The sequence below is a fragment of the Equus przewalskii genome, chromosome 6 (assembly GCF_037783145.1).
Source record: "Equus przewalskii isolate Varuska chromosome 6, EquPr2, whole genome shotgun sequence".
Lineage (NCBI taxonomy): Eukaryota > Metazoa > Chordata > Mammalia > Perissodactyla > Equidae > Equus > Equus przewalskii.
Genome location: NC_091836.1, coordinates 96,687,420 through 96,710,884, shown reverse-complemented (window position 1 = coordinate 96,710,884; position 23,465 = coordinate 96,687,420). Strand labels below are relative to the sequence as shown.

At 50.0% G+C, this 23,465-nt stretch overlaps 1 protein-coding gene across 6 annotated transcripts in view; it reads left to right on the top strand.

Annotated features, from left to right (window-relative positions):
• The first annotated feature begins 277 nt into the window (after positions 1-277).
• The window catches only part of MPPED2 (metallophosphoesterase domain containing 2), a 170,106-nt gene continuing 146,918 nt past the window's right edge, over positions 278-23,465 (top strand). The window contains exons 1-2 of one of the 6 annotated variants that reach the window (XM_070624608.1): positions 278-744; positions 5,874-6,122. In XM_070624608.1, the coding sequence (XP_070480709.1) occupies positions 5,995-6,122 (128 nt within the window). In that variant the 5' untranslated portion in view covers positions 278-744; positions 5,874-5,994. Of the gene's footprint in view, positions 745-1,142; positions 1,477-1,977; positions 4,534-5,873; positions 6,123-15,244; positions 15,790-23,465 lie in introns of those variants that run through there. The other 5 variants (XM_070624609.1, XM_070624610.1, XM_008538832.2 and 2 more) reach the window with 5 other exon arrangements.

Below are 23,465 nucleotides of genomic sequence, written 5' to 3'. Positions count from 1 at the left end.
TGCCCCCGCGGCGAGCTCTGCGCCCTGGAGCCGTGCCAGGACTCCAGACAGCGCCTGGCAGGTCGGAGGGTGGGGGGCCTGGGTGTTCTCTTCGCAGAAGACGCCCATTTGGAGGGAAAACTCCCTTTATTTTCCTGGGACGCCGTAGCCCCCACCTCCCCGGCCCCCTATCATTTTTACGCTGATCGCACTCATGGTGATGAACTTGCAGCTCAGCTTCCTGCCTCCTGCTTGACCCGGGAGCACCAGCAGGCTGCCGGCCTCGCCCTCAGCTCCCGCCTCCTTTCGCAACCCCGCGGCCTCGGGGCGCCGGCGGGGGTTCCTGCGGCCTGGGCTGCAGCAGGGGCGCGCGGGGGCGCGGGGTCCCGCCGGGGAGCGCGCACGGAGCGGCGCCTCGGCCGCCCCGCTTCCTGGAGCTGTGCTCCTTTGACCCCAGTGGCAGTCCCTGTCACTGCACCGCTCGCGCTCCCTCCGGCTCGCCGCGCCCTCGCTCCCTCTCCTCGCCCCCTCGCTCGCTCTCTGCCCAGATCGAGGCTCTCCCGTCCTTTCTCCCCCGCCTCCCTCTCGCGCCGCGCCCCCGGCCCCCCGCCCCGGCCCGCCGCGGGACCTCCAGGGTCGAAGGTTCTGGCCCGCCCGCGCCCCCTCCGCCCCCGCGCCCCTGCCGCCGGCTCGGGCCGCTCGGCGATGGATCGCCTGCTCGCCGGGCGCTGAAGGCATCCCCGGACCGGAGCGCAGCCCGGAAAGGTAATCCGCCCGGGAAGGGAGGCGCGGGGCGGGGGAGGGGGAGCGGCCGGGCGCCCGGTGCCGCGCGCGGAGGAGGGGAGAGAGGCGCACACAAAGCGCAGCCGGAGAGGTGCCCGGCCGAGGCGCGTGCGGGCGCGGGGCTGCGGACCGCGGCTGCCCCGGCCCCGGCGTTGGCGCGGGCGGGCGCTCCCCGGGCAGTTCGGGACCCGAGCGGGGCTCGTTTTCCGCCCCGGGCGAGGGCGATTCCTCTTTCGGAGCCGTCTCCCGGCTCCCCATCGCGCCCCTCTGCCCTTCCCCCTTCCCCGCCCTCGGCCCCGACCTCGCGGGTCCCACCTCCCGCCCCCTCCTCCGCCGGGTGTCGCGGGGGCAGCGGCCGAGCGGGCGGCGGGGCCGGGGGTGGGGACGCGGGCGCGGCGAGCTGCCGCCGCGGGTCCGGGCTCCGCGCCCCGGCCGCCGGCCTAGGCCCGGTGCATTGTGTCGGCCGAGCGCGGTGCGGGCCGGGGAGGCGCCGTCAGCTTTGTGCTCCGGCCGTGCCCGCCGCCGGCCCTGCGCCCGTCCCCGCGGCCCACGCGCGCAGCCTGCCCCGAGCCGGCCACCCGCGGGCGGGCACGGCGGAAAAAGTAGCCGTGCGGCCGATGGCTCCTCGGGAGAGGCGGGAGTTTCTTCGCTATTTACACGTAACACGGAGACCTTCGGAGGGCCGTGGAATTCCGGGGTTTTGCGGCCTAGGAGGTGAAGGGGGCATTTTTCTGGAGCTTGGGGAGGAGGCTAGGATCCACCAGCAAGGAAAGAAATTAAGGATGCCCCCGTGGGGTGGATTTGTAGCACATTTACCTTCCCCCTCCCTCCGCACACGCCAGATGAAGTGCAAATGCGGGTCATGGAAAATGTGTAATTGATTTGAGATGCTGCAAACACACACACAGGTCAGGGTGGGAAAAAACAAACAAAACTTTAAGTGAAAGGAGAGCTATCCAAGGAGGGGGGATCCGCGGCCTCCACCCCTGCCGCCGCTCCAGGGACGCAGCCGGCGGCTCGGGGACAGCGGGCAGGCGGCGGGGCTCCTCTCCGGGGTTCGGGGACCCAGCGCCCGGGGCCGACGTCGGGGCGTGGGGCAAGGATGCTCCGGCGCGGAGGGCGCTGTCAGAGCGCCGGCCGCCGGTGGTCATCGAGCAGGCGGGGGCCGGGCAGAGGGAGAGAAAGACGGACAGCAGCGCCAGCAGCGGCGACGACGGCGGTGACCGCGGGGGCTGAGCGGGTCAGGCGAGCTGCTGCTGGGGGAAGGAGGGGAGCGGAGCCGGGGTCAGGGCGCGGGAGGGTGTATGTGTGTGAATGTGTGTCTGTGTACTTGCTGATGCTGCCCCCCCACAAGTGCCCACCCTAGATTTAAAACAAACAAACCAATCCCAAGTAGAGGGCTCCGCGCCCCCCGCCCCACCGTATATAGACTCCACGCGGTGCCAGCGGCGCGGGAGAGGAGTCCTGCCCCAGCCCTGGGCGAGGATGCGCCGGCCGGGTGTCCGCAGTGCTGGAGACGAGTGCAGGTGTAAGTGCGGCGGCGCTCCGGGCACACGCACGTGCCCTCGTGCGTCCCTCCAAAACCCGGGCGGAGCGGCCGCCGGGAGGTGTGGGCATCCCTCCGGGATGCAGGGATGAGTGACCGGAGGTGGGCATGACGGAGGAGGGGCGTGGGTTGAGAAAGCGCCGGATCTGCGCGGCGGAGGGAGCAGAGCGCGAAATTCGGCGGCGTCGGAGCAGGCGAGCTCCCGAGTCCGGCCCGGCGGGCGGGCGGCGTCTCGGGGCGAGCGCAGGCGGCGAGCATCCTTGTTGGAGGAGGAGAGCTCGGCTCCTGGCTGCTGGGCTGTGCCGTGCGGTGCTCGGGTAGAGAGGTCGTGAGCTGTTGCTTTGAAACTTTTGGTCAATTGGACTTGTGGTGTGTCGGAGGTGGAGACAGTTATTTAATTCCTCAGCTTTTCATCCTTTCGTTGCCAGCCGACTTTAAAAGGTTTTCCAACTAGATTCCTGAAAAAGAACAGTGCAAGTCACACAGCTTAAGGGACAGGAGATGTGGTTGCTGTCTAGGAAATGCAAAATGTGCTCACATGGTTGTTTTTTTTTTTAAGAGAAAATCAAACTAGCACCAGCATGAATGTCTGGCAATGTCAGTCCCTTTTAGGTTTTTCTTTAGGATTCCTGGCATTTACTACTGGGTTCCTTTGTTTTGCGGAGCAAATGTGTTGAAGTATAAAAGGAAAATTTTAAAAAAGGATGTTGGTCTCTTTAAATATTTCTATTTAGAAAGTAGTGTAACTGTGGCGAGGATGCCCTGCTCCAGAATCTGGTCGTTTGGAAGGTTTTACAGCCTAAAGATGTGAGCAGGTGAGGCAGCTTCTTCATGGTTTTAGGCAGTGGACCATTCCGTCTTGTTTCAAGCTTTTTCCAGATTCCTTGGGATAGGGGAGGGGAGCATTGCCGCTGTCTCTGAGAGTTTACCCCCCCCCCCAAATCTTTCCTTGTGTTGGTGTTTAACATTCTTAGGTTATGTTCATTTTGTGATGTGAGTGGGAGTGAACACAGCATTTTAAAAAAATAAGCCTTTTCTTGAGTTGTCTGTGAAGGATCCTGTGAAAGTTTTGAAGCTCTCTGCCTCAGTCTGACATTTTCTTCAAAGGACTGCAGATTAAAGAAGATAGACGCTGCAGGTGCACTGTTTCGATAAAACATTTGAAAGAGAACATGGCAAGGATGAATTCCAATGAGGTGCCAGCCACCCACTTAGCCCTTCAGACTTCTAGGGGCCTGGGCTTGCTGAGGAAAAGATGTTCTGTTTGTCTTGCTGGGGCGAAGGTGCGAAGAGGCACTCACGTCCACTGGATAGAAGAGGCAGTCCTGCCTTGACTGAGGGATGAAGTGGGCCTTTTAGGATGCCCGTCCGTCTCCTTCTGGCTTCACATGGGAGGGTCTAAAACAACCGCTTTAAGTCGCTGCAAAGAGATTTACGTAGTAGGTACGTGTATTTCATTTCTAGGCCGTTTTGCTTAGTTTAATTAGTGAGCTGGCTCCAGAAACATTTAAACTCTTCCTGGCACCGGGTGCAGAGATTGTTCCTGAGAGGTCACAGTGGTCTAGACATGAATTTTTTTTCCTTTGCTTGTTAATGTTCTGCCTTTCACACAATAGACAGTGATGGCAGGAACATAAGAATTGCCGTGTAATTTTTGCACCCCTCTCTAATTTATGCAAACACTAAGTTCTCAAAGTCTGAACATGTGTATTTTTTCCCTCTGTGCTTTGATGGCTAACATTCTTTTTAATGACAGTCATTTCTATAACAGGAAGATGTTTTCATTTGTATTTACTTTTCAGCCTGGCGCAATTATGCAGTTTTGCGCTTCACTCGTGTCTCGGTACTTTGTGTCTCAAAAGAGAATTACAGTACTTAGAACAGGACTGCAATTTGAAGCAGGTGTTGTGTTTTACTGTTATGCAAAATAACAGTAAAATATAATTGTGGGGGAAATTAAGGAAACAGCTGCAAACTTGGTATGAAAACTGCTACATTATGATTTGTAAGCGGTTCTTATAGATATCTTACATCAGAGGCGCTGGGAAAGATTTTAATTTAGTTAATCCTACTGGCCTGGTTGTCTGTCAACTAGTGCTTAAGGGACTCATACCTCCCACGAAGTCAGGAAGAAGAAAGAGAACCCAGAGTGACACTTTGTGTAAAACGCCGGAGCCCAGGGACTCATGTCCCGGCAGTGCCCTTGTGCAGTGGAACACAGGCAGGTGGGTGTTACCTGGCTTGCTTTGCTCCTAGGAAGCTATGAAGAAGCAATGATTTGCGTAGAACACTGTGGAATTTCTTAGCCCAGCTAGCATATGGAGGAGTACACAAGCCCCAGGTTGTAAAATAATAAAATAAATGGCCTATGGCAGGCCATCTGCCTTTGCTTGATATTTAAGGTGTTTCATGCCAAATTTAAATCTAATCTTATTATTCTAAATATTTTTATTTGAGATAGCAGCTAAGATTCCTGGAGCCTAATGGTGCACAGGGCGAAGTATTCTGTGTGTGGAGCCCTGAAGGGAGAGCGAGGGTGACCCCCAGGGTTACCGGGGGAGTGTTCCCGGCCTCTCTCCAGGCTCTGATCAGTTGCAACAGTTTCGATGCCAGGATTTGCCTTCCTCAGTCTCTCCACACCTGCTATGAAATTATACACCCTCATTTCTGAACCCAGGGCAGCAAAAAATGTATTGACATTTATAAAAAGAATCAAAACTAATGGAAAATTTTAAAAAGTATGAAGCCAACTACTGAGCATTATGCCACACCAAGGAGGATGGGGGTGGTGGACATATTGCCTCCTTCACCGCTCCCTCAGGCTCAGAGAGGGGCGGCGATGCGTGCATCCAAAGAGGTAGTCCAAGCCTGGGGGTGTTTGATTTTCCCCCAGTGACTGGAGTGTTTAAAGAAATCATGTCCCATTTAGCAAGAAGGATTTGCTTTTCCATAAAGTTCTCTCGGTTGGAGTGGAATGTGTTTGTACGCCAGGCATTGAGGACCTGTGTATTTTGGGAGCTGCTTGTGAAAGAAAAAATTACATGTAATGCGTGTATACGTTATATGTGTCTTGTAGTTGCACACGGTGTCTCTTAGGAGCACAGCATTTTAAATTTACATTTGTCATTGTATTCCATGGCTGTGTTAATAAGCCTTGAGATTTCAGATTATTATATGACACCAACTTTGTACACACCAAACATTCCAATTAGCAGAGAAGGTTTGGAAGACTCTGCACTTGGAGCACAAGCCATTTATAGTTAGACACCATGGCAACTGTGGCTATGCCCCTTCCGTAATTCATGTTAAGTGCCATAATTATAATTAAAGAGGAAGTCTTAGTTTGCACGCCATTGAATTGACTTGCTAGCGGCCAGCAGGGTCACATGGTATCGTGTGTCCCCTCGGAAGGCCACTCAGGGTGAGAGTTGGGAGAGGTTCTATCCACGAGGCGACAGCACATATTAAGTTTTTTCCTGAACCCATTTCATGTCCAAGTGTCACATTTGACTTCTCTGAGAGCACCCTCTTGTTCTTTGTTCTCATTTGATGATTTTTTTTTCAGAAACGCACAGCAGTATTGACGAGTAGATCCTTGGGGGCGGAGGTTGGCTGAGACGCACCATGCCCGCTTCCCTCCTTTGCTCCGGAGAGTTGTGAGTCGCTCAGGCCTACAGAGAGGAAGGATGGCACATGGGATCCCTTCTCAAGGCAAAGTTACCATCACGGTGGACGAGTACAGCTCCAACCCCACCCAGGCGTTCACGCATTACAACATCAACCAGAGCAGGTTCCAGCCGCCACATGTACATATGTAAGTATCGCTCGTGAACTTAAAAGATTAACGATCAAGAAAATAGAAGTAAGATAAGGAGCCAGTAATGAGTTCTGTCAGGGAGAGTGAAAGGTACATGATTCTCAAAACAGATGGGTGTATGTTCTTCCACATGCAGCTCAGAGAAGTCCCCACATCTGCGGAACATTGCAAATTTGCAGAGTTCTTTCAACCACAGTTTGACGTTAGATCTTCAGAGCTTCTGAGGGGCCGTGGTAGGATTCCCACATTTTGTGGATAACAACAGAGAGGTTAAGTATTTGCCTAATGTCACACAGTGAATTTTGGCAGTCTCCTGACCTCTAGTTCAGTTTGCTTTTCCATTGTATTGCTTGACTCCAGGATGAAATATTTCTTTAAAATGTCTGTACTTTTCCCCCTACACCTCACCCCACTACGCCTTTACATTCAGCTTGGAAATAGGCCTAATTGGGACTAATTGTCTAGCCACTGCTAAGTCCATTGTCTTGCCTGTTGCTCGTGGAACGTGGGCTGCATGCTGCAGGACACAAACAATGTAGGGAACAAAGGGTTAAGGGGCAGGGGAACAGTTGGTTCCAGGAGCTGTACTTTTCTCTCACTCCCTAATACTGTGGAAGCTGTGTTGCTCTTTAAACTGTTTAAGGAACAAAGTGTGGGAGACGCCCAGAGGCAGGGGTTCTGCGGGTGCGCACCAGCTTTTTTCTGCTGAGCTTTGCGCAGAGGGGCACGAGGTCTCCGTGTCCGCCGTTTATTCGAGGCCTGGTGCTCATTCTCCATTCCACGCCTCCAGGGTCTAACACCCGAGTTTCCTAGTAGGATTAAACCTCTTTGAAAACCATTGTATGGTCAGGGGAGAGAGGAGGCAGGACTCTGTTGACTGTCGCTGCCGTCCCTGGGCCCATCGAACTCGGGGCATGTCTGAGTCACAAGCTCTTTTTTTAAGTAATTGTTTTATTTGGGCAATTAAAGAAATAGAAGGACCACCTCCCCCAGCACACACATAACCCCCCCCAAATTTGGAAACACTAACTAGACGGAAAGATCCTTCTCTTGACTGCCTGGGTATTAGCGTAAATAGCAGGATGTTACTTTGGAAGTATGTTCTGCACAGCCACTCAGCTACCTGTGGTGGAATTTCTGCAAAAACAAACAAGCAAGCAAAACGAAAGGAAAAAGGGAAAGAAATCTTTGCAAACAGTGTTAAACTATTTCTAAGAATTTTTAGACTTTCTCTAAATCACAATATATTCACAGTTACGAAGGATTGCTAACTCGATTTTAAGGAAAAGTTTTTAAGGTGAATAAGATTTTTCTTTGTTAAAAGGACTTTTCTGGACAATAACTCTGTGTTCATTTCAAATATTCCCTTTGTCCTTCTGCTTGTCATAATCTCTTTTTCTTGAAATAGTTGTAGAATTTGTGCAGGCTGGACTTAGGGTGCCTTTCTCTCTGTTTTGCTGGTGTGGTGTTTTGTGGTAAAGAATCGCAAAGAACTTTGTGGATTCTGTTTCCTTTCAGGCACGAGAAAGTTTATTTTGCCCCAGATTCCCAGGAAAACCACTGATAGGGAATCGCAGCTCAGTCTTCACGTGTCTGTGGCTGTGAGATTCCACTGGTGACCTGAGAGTACGCAGAGACGTTTTAAAATTGTGTCACCTCGAACTGATCTGCCTCAGTCTAGCCACGAAAAATTCAAAGGATCAGATTATACCTTTTTTGACAAAGAGGCTTGAAAAATGGGGTTTGCAGTGGCAGCCTGGACAGCTGCGCAGCCCCCTTGCCAGACGTCCCCCCCTGGGGTGGAGGGTGCTCCCGCGGTCCGGGTCCAGCTGGTCTGTTCACCTCCTTCACCCACTGAGGGCCTCCCGCTGGAACCCTTGGCTCCCCATCACCTGTGCACACCTGAGCTTTCCCGCCTTGGTGCGCTCATTGTTTCTCACTGCTGAGACGCTCACTTTGGTGCCCATCAGAGGCCTCAGAGCCAGGCCCCTCTAGGTCTGTGAAACCCCTTCTGTCCCCTCGTCCACACTGACTGTGCCCACCCCCCAACACGATTCCCTGCCACTTGGCGTTCACTTCAAACCACACCACCTCCATTATTCTCTCTCTCTCTCTGGAGGAAGTTTGGTCTTGAGCTATCATCTGTTGCCAATCCTCCTCTTTTTTTTTTTTTGCTTGAAGAAGATTGTCCCTGAGCTAACATCTGTGCCACTCTTCCTCTATTTTGTATGTAGGATGCTGCCACAGCATGGCTTGATGAGAGATATGCAGGTCTGCTCCCAGGATCTGAACCTGGGAACCCCTGGGCCTCCAAAGCGGAGTGCACAAACTTAACCGCTGTACCACTGGGCCGGCCCCCATCACTTGGTTCTTAAGGCAGAGGTTGAGCAGGTAACAGGCGCTCCGAAATATTGATTGATTGATTGAGCCATTGGTTTGATTGTGCCCTGAGATGGGAAATTGTGGTTGAGAGTTGGAGGTTTCTGCTGGAATTTTTCTGTCCTGTCCCGACGTCTGGGGCGTTTGTCTGAGGGTGCGTACGCGTCGTCAGGATGCTGGCCTGCCTTTTCCTGGGTTTCTTTTCTGTGCTTCCTGCCCTGGTGCAGTGACCGGCCTGCGCTAGGCGTTCAAGTGTCTTGGTTAGACATGATCGTGTTGTGTTTAAAAAAAAAGATTGCCCTTAGTCTAAATAGAAAGTTAAATTGACTGGAAAATACCCATAAAATATTTAGTCTGAAATTTCTTCAGTTTTTCTGAGATTTTCAGCATGTCGTGGCAGAGCTTTGCTCCTCTCCCTAAAGATATTTTGTCTTTTCCACTTGAATAGCTGCTCATTTATTTTGCATGGGATGCTTGAAACATCTGCTTTCCTTTTCCACTTAGGACTGAGGTCTGTGGAGGCCCGTGACGGGTCACCTGGCCCGAAGACACAGTCCTGGTCCCTCACATGACAGACACTGTTTGCTTTCTTACAGCCTAGTGGGGTTTTCTCACCCGAGTTAAGGAACAGCTCACATCCCATTAAATTCAGCCGGTCTCATCTCGGCTTCGAGACCCACCTTGGGCAAGCTCCCTGCCTTCTCCAGGCCTCAGTCTGCCCAACTGTAAACATTTGCACCAAATGAGAGTTCTGGCTTTGTTTTAGCTCTGAAGGTACTAAGATTAAGGTCACAATCAAGACAACGTTTATTTGCCAGGTGTTGCTGTGGGGGGAACGCAGACACGTGAGACCTAGTCCACATCTGCACGAAGCACGACATTGATTTCAGGGCTGGTGTTTCGCTTGGCTTTAAGAGGTTTGCAACCTTGTCTTGGTTTGGTTTCACCTGGGAGTTCCAAGGAGGCTGCCACGGAGCTTTCTAGAACCACTGGCTGCATGTCTGCCTGTGATGTAGGGAAGATTTCTTTTAAAGAAAGCAATCCTGTATGACCTTGGGAAAGAACGAAGGCTCAGCTGGAGTTATCAGGGCAGGATTGACCGGGAGTGGTGAGCCCCTCTTACCCATACTGATGCGGGATGGCTGGAAACCAGCAATCAGCAGGCTTCATTTTTCTCCAACCCCTTCATCTTTCCCAAGCAGAGTGTTGAGAACGTTGTTTAGTAATTTTAATGATGATGGGAGGAGGTGCTGAAGGAGCCAATAAGGTCTGATAACACCATAAAGACTTTGTGTGTTTTCAATTATCTGAAGCCTAATAAAATATTATAAGCGTCTCTCTTAGGGTGTTCGACCATCTCAGTTTTTGCACTGAAAGCCCCATGTTCTGGGAGAGCCTCAGTCCTGCGCTAACCCACATGGCCGGTCACCCCACTCAGGTGAATTCCTCACCTCTTGCTTTAAGGTTGGTGGCTGGGAAGCTCAGATCCGGTTTTATTTTCAGTTGTAGGCACCTTACTTGTCTGTGTCTTGGGTTGTCAGCACCGCTGGCACCTTCCTTAGCTCTGCTCTTTTATGCTTGGTTTTGGGTGGCGGCGTAGCGTAGTGGTCAGCATCTCCAGTGGAATCTGATCGTTGGATTTAAAACCTGGTTGCACCACTTACTAGCTGTGTAACCAACCATGGAGAAATGTACTGACTTCTCTGTGTTTCTTTTTCCATTTGTAAAATGTGGATTATAGAAGTAGTGCCTATCCTGAAAGGTGATTGTGAAGGTTAACACAGTATTACCTGTGAAGTTTGTAGAGGAGTGCTTGGTACAGAGTCTAGACTCAGTCAGCGTTTGCTGTTATCATAGTCTGTACTCAGGCGTTAGCTGTTATTGTAGTCTATACCCAATAAATGTTAGCTGTTATCGTAGTCTATACTCAATAAGCGTTTGCTGTTATCGTAGTCTGTACTCAATGTGTTAGTTATCATAGTCTATACCCCATAAGCGTTAGCTATCATAGTCTGTACCCAGTAAGTGTTAGCTGTTATCATTAGTGACTGTCTTATTGATTGTCCGTTTTTTATTCTAAGCTGTCTCAATCCATGTTGAAAATCAATGGCGTATAAGGAAATGAATAAATAAGAAAATCATCACTGGTCAGTTTTGTCCTGTCTTCCTCAAGGAGTCGTTACCAGCGTGCTTTTCTGGGTGGATTTTGGCCGTCAGGGCTGGCAGGTGTGCTGACTTCGTAGTGCTGGTCAAGGCCATAAACAGCCGAGGAGCGTCTCACCCACCTCCAGTGACTCCATGGGAGGGACAGACCCAGGTGGGAGGAGTCCTCAGAGCTGAATGTTGCCGGGTTATTCACTGCGGGATCACAGTGGCTGTCCTCCACTTGGGCCGGTCTCAGGCCCTTCTTGCCCCATCAGTGTCCTAGGCTCCCCACCTCTGGCTGTGGTTAAAACAGAAGCATCACGTGTTAACCATAACTCACCAGGACTGACTGCAAAGGGCGCAGCTTGGGCTGGGGGATGAGGACAGCATTCTCATGGTAGCTGAGGACACGGTCTGTAATCAGAGGTCTCTGCGCAAATGCTGATCTCTCCAGTGACTGGCTTGATTGGGCAAAGATGGATGGGCCTCAGTGTTCCCATCTGTACAGTGGGCTTAATGACCCTTTAAGATGGTCATGAGTGTGAAAGAAGATAATGTATATGACATAGGGTGCCCGAAAGATAGCTCTTGATAAATAGGTGCTGTGGGAATGTTTACGGTCTCTGCCACTAGCTGGTGAGCGTGAGATGAGTGTTAACTCCTTGCTTTCTGAACTGCTTGGTTGTGTAAAGCCTGACAAGTCCGACTTGCGTTCTTGCTTGTTGTGCCGTGTAGCCGCTGGCAGTGTTTGCTTGGGCCTCGCTAATCAGACATGGCCGACGCTTTTAGGGTATCTGGGTGAATCATTCCGTGCCAAATTCTTAGAGGATTTTGTTTGTTTGATCTGAAGTTCATTCTCATGAGACAGGAAGTAAATGTTTATTTTGGACCTGTATTAGTTTTCCTTAGGTGCAAAAATAAAGTTACAGAAAAGTGTTATAGAACAGTGTCATTTGGTTAAAAAAATATATAAAATTGTATGGAGAGAGAAATACCAACATTACTTGTGATTATTTGGTGAATACATTTGGGAATGAATTGGGGGGAGAGAGTGCTGGATAAAGACCTTTCAATTTTATACTTTCATGTAACTTTAGTTTTCTAGCAATTTTGTAATCCTTTTATGATAAAAACATTTTTTAAAGAATAGTAAAAATGTGGTTTGCCCACAAGTCCTGCTGCTTTGCCTGCAAGGTTTGCGTTAAAGGCTCACTCTGATGGAAATCTTCCACTTTCTTTGGGCCTGGCTTCCTTCGGTGGCACCTTCTTCTGTTTTATGTTATAATCAAGGAATAGACGGAAAGCTCTTCCCTGGTTTGGTGTAATTCGACTTGCCCCTGTGTGGGGGAAGATAAGCACAGAGCCAGGGTGCTGCCCGCTCCTTAGTCCTGTCCCTGTAGGGAAATCTTTAAAGAAGTGTTTTCAGATTCATGTTGGAAGCCAGCAGAGTGTCCAGGACCAGTCAGTGAGTACTCGCTGTACTAACCTGTCAGTGTTTCCGAGAACCTGGTTCTAGTCCTGTCTCGGCCTCTAATCAAGTCTGTGGTCCTTAGCAAGCTGGGCCTGTCTGAATTTCCGGTTCCTCACCAGCTGTGGCACTTGACGGCCTTTGGCATCACTCCTTCCCGCTCTGGCGGTCTAGGATTTCTCCTGCTTCTCATCTTTAGTCTATTTGAAATTAAGAACCCAAATCCGTCCTCCTTATTGATATTCTGGAGGGAAAGGACATGACAGTGACACCTGGGGATCTGGTGGAGGGAGAGGAGCAGGGCCCCTTAACCCTCCCACAGAGGAAGAGTCCTGTCAACAGATGGATGGATGTCCGGGGCTCTGTAAAATGGCGCTGTACTGACAAGGTAGAATTCGTCCTTTGCTACAGAGCCGGGCTGCATTAGCTGTTTGAAAAAACATTCTAAACATTTTTCTCTTGGTAAGCCACTTTCTCATTCTCATTACAAATTTATCACTGGCTTGCACATTAGCATGGCCATAATTTTTGTTAATGTTTTCAATCTGAAATTTGTCGTGGAGATGCTGAATGGCCCTTTTAGTTTGCACTCACATAGAAACACAGGGTATTTTTCTTTTCCTCTCTCATTTCTTTTTTAAAATAAGTTCTTTTTCCTATCCACTCCCTGAGGGCACCGATCTCGTGGTCCGTGACAGTTCGACTTCTTTGCTATTCTGTAGATTTCTTTGTTTGCGTTCAAGCATTAGGAAGGCAACCTAAAATTAGATGGGCTTTTTTTTGTCCATATGATGTGTTCTCTTAGAGCTCTAGCTGTGTGCACCTAACCTGGTAGTCTTGTTTGTTTGTTTGTTTTTCGGTTACTTGACTCTCTGGAGGGTAAAGAATTTTGAACAGATAAAGCAGATCCTGACTACTATTTTGTACCTGGATTTCAAATTCTGAAAAACTTACCTACATTTGTAGAGATAAAGATGCCGAGGGAAAGTGTGGCCGCCGTCAATGGATAGCCATATCCTGAAACTAAGAGACTGCCCTTCACCTGCCTTTACAGATTAAATGTATCTCCTGCTCTAAATACAGGGGTTTTTGTGTTTTTTGTTTTTAAAAAAACTTCTTTCATGGAGGTGGTTTGATAAAAATATGCAAAATGGCAAGCGAGCTAAACAGGAAGTAGTGTAAGAGGGAGTCTGTACTTGAGACGTATTTAATTTTAATTCTGAGATTTTAGAGCTTATGAAGATGTAGATTTTAAGATATAAAAACAAAGCCAATGCACTGAATCCACCCCGTCTTCTGCAGCAAACCCTAGGTGGTTCTGAACTGCTCCCGAGCAGGAGGGAGCGCTCCGGGAGCCTGGGAGAGCCTCGCCAGCTTGCCTCCCTTCCTCCCAGCGTCCTCGGCTCTCTCCTCCCGGCCTTCTTCCCTTTCAGGCTCTCATGGCGGACTGGGTGCTCCGGCCGCCAGCCCTGCGTGATTACGTGATTAGGCTACGATTTCAATATCAGGACGACAGACTGCCTCATTTTCACAGACCACCGTGTTAGTCGGCCTTTTTTTTTTACTGTAAAAAGTACACTCGGAGGCTTTGTCTGTGTAGAAACACGAACTCTGCAGAAAGGAAATTCTGCTGGATTTATTGGCCCGTGCAGTATTTGCGTCTGCATATTTTTGTTCTGTTTTGCTTTGAAGATTTTTTTCCTTCCATTTCTGTCCCTGTAGAAGGGTAAAATGTATGCAAATAAGAAAATTTATTTTGCAGGCTTTTCATTTTTTCTTCTTTACCACAAATCCAGGATATAGGCCCCTGTAGTTGGTTTAAATTTTCGTGCAGTTTTATATTAAGTAGTAAAGCTCTTGACGCTAGTTGAAAGAAAGAGAAGAACTAGCCCATTCAATAAAGCAAACAGGTAACTTTTCGGTGCTCGGTGATCCTGAGCTTTGAAATTCCTGGTGAGGATGAAGCCGTTTCGTGCAGTGGCCCTGTGGGTTGTGGCTTCTTTCAGAGATGGCAGGCCCCGCACCACAGCATGGACTTGGCCCCAGTTATTTCTTTGTGCAGACGGTCCCTGAATCCTTCAGCTCAAAGACTCGGTAATTCCTGGCTTGGAAAATATCTTTTCCTACCTTGCAGTGGGCTATTTTGGCTGTTACACTGATTGGCTAAGGAAAGCGGCTTCCTCGTGGTGTTTGGTCTTAGGTATTTGGGCCACAGACCAAGTTTCAAACCGTTTACATATTGCGCACTTAGTTTAAAACGCTTTTAGCACAAAGACTCAAAACTGAAATCAAGAGAAAAACGAAGTCTCTCCCAGCGACGGGACCCCAGCACGTTTCCCCGACTTCCTCAAAGATTTTGCCTTTCGCTGTGACACAGACGTTTCACCAGCTCTATTTTAGTCCCTAGTTTTGGAAAATTCCTCTCCCTTTTGTTTCACTTTGCTTTGCCTTCAGACTTCAGAGGTAAGCTCAGAAGCCCATCAGACTGGATTAGATGTTTTCTTGAAACCACAAACATCATGCCCACTGCACTCGGTTTCACCTCATGTTTGATATATTCCGTTTTTTAAAAACTTGCCGCCTTGGACCTCCCGGTGCTGCCTGGGTAGGCAGTGAGTGTGACGTGGAGATGCGTGTTTCATGGAGAAGAGGAGAAGTGGGGGTCCGTGTGGAGGAGAGACAGGCTGCAGACATGTTGCTGGATCATAAGTCTTGCTTGCAGTTACGATGTCCCCGGTCTTGGGCTTGACTCCAAGGTCAGGGGAACTCGGGATCCTGGAACATCAGTCGACAAGGAGGTGAGACCCACTGCACCTCTGCCGTCTGGTTTGCGCACCGGCCCCGCAGCCCCGCGAATGCAGCATCCGAAAGGCTCGGGGTGGCCGTTGGTGGTGCGTGGCCCCGTTTGGTCTCTGAGAAGGAACAATTTGTTCGGCCTTCTTAGGTAATTCAGAACTTTGGGTTTGTGTTTCATTATTTGAAAAAAAAATCCATCTGACAAATAGTGAGCTATGAACTGGCTTTTGAGAAACGTAAGGGCATCTGAAATTTTGCTTTCCCGAGGTTCGCCCTCTCTTAGTGCCTGAGAGACTCGCTACACGGTTGTTGTGCTCACGTTCTTTTACAGGTTAACTAGTTCTTAACCCTCATGGTTTGGGCACAGCTGGCAGCATTGAAGCTGACTTTGACTGAAGAAACTCAGAGGAAGAAGAATGGGGGCGCGTCTTTGGGAAGGACACGCAGACCAGGGAGGAGGTGTAACTCCTGAAGGACGTTAGTTCTCGGTTCCTCACGACGTGGTCCAGGGAAGCGTCGGAGGCTGCGGTGTGGGATGCAAAGCCGGTCTCCCATTCAGCACGAGGAGCGTGCCTGACCCGACACCCTGGAGAAGGCCGAGGGAGCCCACCACCCCGGAGGCCGTCCGCCCCACCCGGGCCCCTCTTGGCGGAGGCTCATCTGCCCTGCATCTCTGCGTCTCTGTGTCGCGGCCCCTCCACCGCGTTCTCGCGGCCGCACGCTCCACTGTTTATCTTGGAATGTGACACCATCATCTTGGCAACCAAACTGGACCTTTACTGCTCAGATTGTTTGTCATTTGTTGTTAATTATCTGTTGCCATAAATTCTGCACTTTGAGAAAAAAGGGACTGTTTTGAAATATTTCCTCCAACATGTGAGTGGAGCTTCATTTTCTGTGGACAAAAGAGGAAAAAAAAAAAAAAAAACCCTGCTCTTTTGGGAATGGGTTTTGGGAAAATCAGATGCCCTGGTTTTTTCAGGGGCTGGGTTAGATCTCGCTCCTGCGGCCAGAATTTGCAGTGAAGGAACGTTTGCAACTCAGCGATGGTCTGTATTGGTGAGAGGGACCCCCTTTCGAGGAAAAAAATAATTGAACTTTACATGAGGCTGTTGCTTTTATCGCAGTCTCCTTGTGCTGTAATTGTGTTCGGTGTGAGCAGAGCGTGGTCCCCTCGGCCGGTTCCTCCCTTCACAGGTTATTAAGACAGAGCAGTCCGGGGTGAAAAGTGGCTTCTGCTTACCTGCCTTTATGAGGTGTTTATTTTGTCGAGTGCAGCATTAAAATGAGCCTTCTGGCCATTAGTGGGTTTCAGTCCTGCCCCCACGCTCCACAGGGAAGGTCGTGTCACCTTATAAACAAACAGCGCTGTTCTGCGAGCTGCTGTCCCAGGGGCTGCGGGAGCCACTGCTGGACTTAATGCCCTAATAGTAAAGGGGTCTGCAGACGGACATGAGAGAGGAAGAAGGAATGCGTGCATTTTGAGAGGAGAGTTCTGGAGTCGAGTGGTTGTTGCTAAGCGGAAATCTAGCACATTTAAAAATACAAACAGTAAAATCTTTCAAAAGTTCCCCCCAAAAAGGTGTATCCAGAGTCCAGTCTGTCTGTCCACCTTCATGTCCCCTGCATGCGTTCACTTACATCCTCCACTCCTTGTGTCCCACCCATACCCCGGGACTGTTGCACATGCTGCAGTGGGTGCTGGTGGAGGTTGTGTGAGGTGGTGCTCGGTGCTCGGTGCTCAGTGCTCAGTGCGTGGTGGCTGTTATTAGTGTTAATATTGGTTATCAGGACGGCATCACTGACATTAATACCTGAGCATCTGCAGAGTTTTAACATTGGCACGTGGCCCGTCATCACCATAACTTTTTCTGTTGCCATTAAATTTGCTGTCTGTTTTACACTTGTTGAGAGTTTTTCTTTGTTTCCTCCTGCTTTCAAAGTCCTTAGGGTTGTGCTGTCTCCCAAGGGAGTCCCACCCTGGGAGGGGGCTTGGGTCTCCGTTAACCTGCAGAGAGCCGGGGCACAGGCTCCATAAACACCCTTTCAGCTCCCCCAGGGAGGGGCCTTCCTGGAGCCGCGGACGCCTGTCCTGGGCCTCTGGTTTCTGCAGAACCAGAAAGTGCTCTTCCCAGGCCCAGGAGGGGTCAGGACGGGAGTGCTGTCCCTGAAACACAGCACCTTCTGCCCGTTCTCTCCCCCTGTCCCTCGGTTCCGTCTCTGCAGGTGCTGGTGCCCTGCTTTAGGACACGGGTTGCAGTCTGACCTCAGGGTTGAGGAGTGAGGTTGATTGAGGCTCAGACTTCGAGGCAGTGTGGGTGTGAGAGGAGGAGCCGGGGAGGAGGGTGTCGTTGGGAGAGCACCCTCAGACTGCTCTGGGGAGGCTGGGAGGAGTATCTAACGCTGGGGGTTTTTACAGCCATTAAAACTCTGGTGGGATCAGATTACCTGGCTGCGCATCTGAAACGGGAGACTCTTGCCCCAAACCAATTGAGTTAAGCTCAAAATTCAAGGCCTGCGCCTGAGACTGGCCCCTGGGTAAGCCGCACTATGGATGGGAAAATGCTTTCCTTTGAGAGGAGCAGCAGGCAGGAGGTTTCCACGGCGGGTGGAGCCCGCACACCGGTGCCAGCCCCACACTTGGCACCGCAAGGCCACCTTTGCTGCTGTGCGCGTGCGTTTCCCAGCTCTTCCGTCCTGCCTGCATTCGGCGCTGACACAGAAGGGAGGATGCACTGTGAATCCCGCTCTCCAGGCACGCCTCCTGGAGTCTTCATTTTTAATTTTGGCAAGCGGAGGGTTCCTGGGAGGTGTGGGGATGGCGGCGGACTGGCCTGCTGCCCGAAACTTGGAGGCTCCGAAGGATGCTCCGGCCCTCCTCCGTAAACACTCCTGCCCCTGCCACTTCTCTGAGGGCGCCCCCACCCCTCTGTGGATCAGGTGAACCCGCATAGGTACTCACAGCACCTACGAGCAGTGCTGTCTCTCGGTCCTGCTTACCAATATTTTCTGATTGTTTGTGAAATGATCGTCTTCCACTACGTTGTAAGCTCTCTGAAGGCAGCAACTGTTACCTTTATGGGTTTTTTAATTTTTTTGCCCGCCTCTGTCTGCAGCCACTGTCACAGTGCTAGCCCCGTTCCAGGCACTCTCCGGATCCCTGCAGAATGAATGAATGAATGAATGAATGAACGAGTGGATGAAGGTTGAGTTTGCAAGGGTTTAACATTTTCTCACGCTGTGCTGCCCTGAGGAGTTTGTGCCCCTGGAACCATCGTTCCATCTGAGAGTGTGGTTAGACTTGATGGTGCATTCAGCTTTAAAAGGTAACTTACGTGTCTCCCGTGTTTTTCTCAGGATGGAGCTGGATGAAGCTCAGAGTGAGAGTTTCTGATACTCCTACGTTAATGCTATAATCTGTCCTGCTAAACTCTCATTTCTAACCCAGGAAAAGCATCAAAGTTTCACTTTCAACTTGACCCTCAAGATTTGGGTTTCCTATATTCTTCTCTAACAAAAACTGAGGCATTCGAAAGTATATTGTTTTAGCTCCTTATAAAGTGCTCGTGTTTGGTCCCTTTTGGAGTCAACAATTATTGGTTAGAAGCGTGAAATTGATTGGGGTATATTTCAGCCCGATTCCCAGGAGTGTGACTGACAGCTGCCCATCATATGTGGCGTTTACCTGAAACGAAGACCATGACAGCAGGTCATCTGTCATCACGGAAATCTTGCATTTTTCATTGGGCAGACCAATTTTATTCTGTACTTGATGTTTTATAACAACTTAATTTTTTTGAAATAGTAAACTCTTCAAGTTCTTGTAGAATAACTATTCTGACAGAAATCTCTGTGATTTGGGTTAAGTGCAGATAACACGTTATAGCAACATTGGTGTTATATAGCAATCGAAAATTTTAAAAATTTCATTTAAAATAAGATAAATGAAATTCAAAGTATGTACATAATGGGGTTCTAATTATGGGTGGCCAAACTATAAATCTCTTGAAAACAAGATGATTTAAAAACCCTGTATAGGGGCCAGTCTGGTGGTGCACGTTCCGCTTCTTGGCAGCCCGGGGTTGACCGGTTCGGATCCCGGGTGTGGACATAGCACCGCTTGGCAAAAGCCATGCTGTGGTACGCATCCCATATATAAATTAGAGGAAGATGGGCACGGATGGTAGCTCAGGGCCAGTCTTCCTCAGCAAAAAGAGGAGGATTGGCAGTAGTTAGCTCAGGGCTAATCTTCCTCAAAATAAAAAATTAAAATAATAAAATAAAATAAAATAAAAACCATGTATAAAGTGCCAAGCTTAAGAAAGAATTTTATAGGGAGCAGAACTTACAAGAGGGCAGATAATAAGAAAGAGAGGTTTGCATTGCCAGCCCTTTGTGGCAGGAAGTTTTTAAGTTAGATGACTGACCTCGGGTTTCCCCCAACTGTCCCCGAGGCTGTGTCTGCTATGGAAGGTGAGCTGTAATCAGGCTTTCTGGGGATGCTCTTTGGCGGAGGACCTTATTGGAGTTCCTGGCCTTGGGCGCTGGCCTGAATTGGGGACCTTCTTGCCCGGCAGGTGCAAGCCCTTGGATGGACGTGTCCTTTGATAAGTGCCTGTGGTGACTGGCTGTGACATTGTTTAGTGTATCATGGTTTGGTACTGAGGCGTCAGTGCTCCTTAGAGTATGATAATCTTTCTTTAAAATAGGGAAGACACCAAAATCCACATGTGCAATTTAAATGAGCTTGTATTCTGCATTATAAATATGCACCGGATGCCAAGTAGAAAACCGGAACACTCTCTCAGGATGCTGTTAGGGCCAAGCGGAATCTCATTAGGGACAGCTTCAAAGATCAGTACCTCGTGTCCATAAAAACAAGTGTAAATTATCTGGTGCGTGCCTGCTGTTCACAGTTGCGCTGTTGCATTATGCATGATCCAGGCTGCTTGGAGGAGACACGCGCTGCGTGGAGTTCCGCAGGATATGCGGCGTTTCTCCACCCATATATATATTTTTGGTGCTGAGTCCTACATTTTGGAAATTTATCGTTGTGTTACAGTTAATGGACGGTGCCATATATAACCTGCTGCTACATTTTTGATGAATCGGAGCCAGTTCCAAGAGGCGTGATAGGGTCTGAATTGTTTATATGAACAACCAGTCTACTCAGATTAATGTGTCTTGTTTGCTCTCATATGGAGTCAGATTAGGGCCACAAATGTGTTGTCTGAGCGTAGAATTGGGTGCCTTTGTTTCCAGTCTTTGGTCTCTCGGTTAGATTTTAAAAATAAATGTGAGCACTCAGGAGAGTAAGAAAATGCAGTCCGGTTTAACATACAAGGCTTTAATAGATGGTTATGGAGTAAATGCCTAAGGGTCTGGAATGCATTCCTGAGCTTCACTGTGCGAGACAGAGATAGAGAAGCAATCCAGTGTGGTGTTGAAGAAACAGACTCTAGAACCACATTGCCAAGGTCAAGTCTTGGTCTGGCTCTCACTAGCTGTGTGACTTTGGGCAAGTTACTTAACCCCACTGTGTTCTCATCTGTAAATGTGGGAAAAAATTAGTCCCTGCCTCCTAGGTCTGGGGTGAGGGTTAAATGGGTTGGTTTGTGCATAGTACCTAGAACATTGCCCGGGACTCGGTGAGTCCTGTCGGAGCGTTTGCTCACATTGGTGTTATTGTCATTGTCATCAGAGTGGAAGACCTTCCAGCGCAGCTGGGGTGACGAGGCCGGCACACCCGGGGACCGAGTGGACATTACACATGAGGCCTGAGGGGAGGCAGTGTCAGGGAACAGTGACCTCGGGGTCGATTGGGAGAAACCATTAAAAATATGGAAGACTTTGTAGATGTGTGTCTTTTGGGTTCACCTCACTGGGGCAAATAACCATGAGATCTTGGGGAAAGGTTAAGAACCAGCAAGACAGGTAGCTTTCCTCTCGCCAGAGCAGTGGACAGTGTCTGTACATCTCCTTTTCCCGTTTGTGTCTCAGAGTCTAGTCCCAGAACAAGAAGCATACGGCGGAAAGAAAAAGCAGCCGCCGTCCACGGTGTCACGTGACTTAAATCCACAAACACTCCAGTGCTAGCGCCCCGTACCTCCACGCTGAATTCACATTTGCAAATATAAGGGAAAGGCCCTGGGTCTCAGAGCGTCCCTTCCTGGACTGGAAGCCCTGGGGGCGGGGCTGACGCTGCCTGGTCCTGGGCCTCTGCAGTGCCCGTGGGCTCCGTGACTCCGCACAGCTTCAGCGGTGTGTATTTCTCCTGTCGTTTTGTCCTCACGGTAAATTCTCTCTGAACTTAAAACCTTCGCATCCCCTTTGAGAGCCGTCCCTGCCCTGAGTGTGCTTCCCCAAGCGCCGGGTACCGCCACCTTGCGTGTGTGCTCCAGGCTCCCCCTTACAGTCAGCTGGACACGTGGCTGCCCCTCCTGGCGCTCACGCATCCGTGTCTGAAGGAGGGTCCCCTGGCAGCTCTCATGGGTCGGCATTAAGTGGCTCAGGCCTCCTTCCCGATTCTCCCGTCCTCTAAAACTTTACTCCCTGGACGTGAGAACCACTGACATATTCCAACAAGGGAAGGCGTTGTTTGGCTTGGTGGGCATCTCGGCATCACATGCAGTACTGGGAGGAGATGGGCACGCAGAGCGGGGCTTTGAGGGGAGCTGGGTGTCATTGAGCGTGTTTCAGCCAGTGAGTCAGTCAGTCTGTGGTGGCAGTGGCCGGGGCAGGGACTGTGGCTGGTTCACCTCCCATTTTGTCCCAGAGCATAGCACAGTCTACGACAGAGAGAGCTGCTGCTGAAGACACGAATGCTTGAATGTCTTCTTGGGTCAGGATAGCTTAGCCCTGTAAACCACCTGCCCTTGTCTGCTAGGGGTGTCTGGCCTATTTAGGGAGACAATCAAATGCACCTGAACTAAAGAATATTTGATAAAACAACTGTGTGCATTATTATTAGTAGACTATCAAGTGCATTTTTGCATGCTTGTTGTGTGCTGTGTTCACTGTGGGGTAAACACGTGTAGAGGAGTTTACCTTTGGCCGATTGGCGGCCCAGAGAGGTTGAGCGACCTGATCAAGGTCACACAAGGCTGCTGGTTTGCAGTACGCTGTGCCTCTTTATGATCCTTGGTGAGTAGAAAGTGCTTAAGGAACTTGCAGTTTGGAGCAGATAATAAATTCTAACCAGGTAGGAGAAGCGAGGGAGAATTTCTTCAAGAACATGTAGAAATGAGCCTCTTTCGGGTATCTGACTTAATTCCGTTAAGTTGCTTTCCAAGTTTATATCCTAATTTCCCCCGGTAGACATGCCCCCGCATGGCCAGGGTGTCTTCAGGTCTGATTCTGGTCCCAGGCATGAAAGAAGGTGTCTCCTTGTAGGAGGCAGCCTGCGATGGAAAGTGTTGTAAATGACACAGGAGCAGCTGTTGCTGCCCTGGAGGGTCACTCTTGGCTTTCATTTCATGAGATTTCCTCCCGTTCTTATCACTAATGTGCCCCCTGCTTCCTCTCGAGCCTGGCAGCATCTTCGGGACCCCAGGGCTCCAGAAACCTCCGCCGTTTCCCGCTCAGAGACTGTGCACACTTGGACAGCAGTTGCATTTTTGCTGGGGTGTGGAGTCGAGCCGTGTGCAAGTCTGTGCCGTAGGCTTCCATAATGGCTCACATTGCAAACAAGTCCGGTGGTTTCTGGCCCACTGCTTGCGCCGTGTGGAAACGAGCAAACCCATGTGCTTCGAGGTCTTTTCCATTTGGAGACATGAAGGTGGAAGGTTGGCTGCTTTCGACACAGCATGTTGTACAAAGTCCAATTTGAGGGTAGTTTCGAGACCTGACTCTGGCTGAATATCAAGGGTGACTTCAAAGGCACCTCCGTTTCTGAGAAGTTCTCAGAAGTTGCTGTTTGGGGATGAGGTCTCTGTGAGGAGAAGCGGTGTTATCGCACAGAAAATTGCTCTGTTATCCGTAATTGGTGTTGGCATCACTTGGTAGACCACTGGAGTGTGTCTTCTTCATTAAGATTGAGAAACCCTGTGGCCACAAGTCACTCCACAAGGAGCCTTTCCAGTCACATGCATTTCCCTCTTGGAAAATGCTCTGTGGCAGGTGTGAGGTATCACATTAAACTTCTTTATGTTAAAGCTGCAGCTGGGCCCGGGCTGTCTCTGGCAGTGATCCTCTTTGCTCAGGGTGCTGCAGACCTAGCTGTCAGTAAGACTGTAGCCAAATGCCTTGGATGTTGGTGCTGTGGCTGGCAGCTGGGCCCTGGTTTGGTTGCTGGTGGTGAGCCAGAAGTACCTGTTAGAGTTGAAGGACTGAGCGTGAGAGAAAGTAGGAGAATTTTTGCAACTCCTTGCTTTCCTGGGAAGTTCAGAGATGGCATCTGGCAGCAGCTTTCACATTGAGTTCTAACTGTTGAACTTCATGATAGGAAAATTACCTCATAAAAGCTCTAGTTTTGGTGATGATTAAAATTAGTAGTCCTGGAATGCTCAAGACCCCAACACACTAGGCAGCGAAGTTCATAAAATATGCATCGT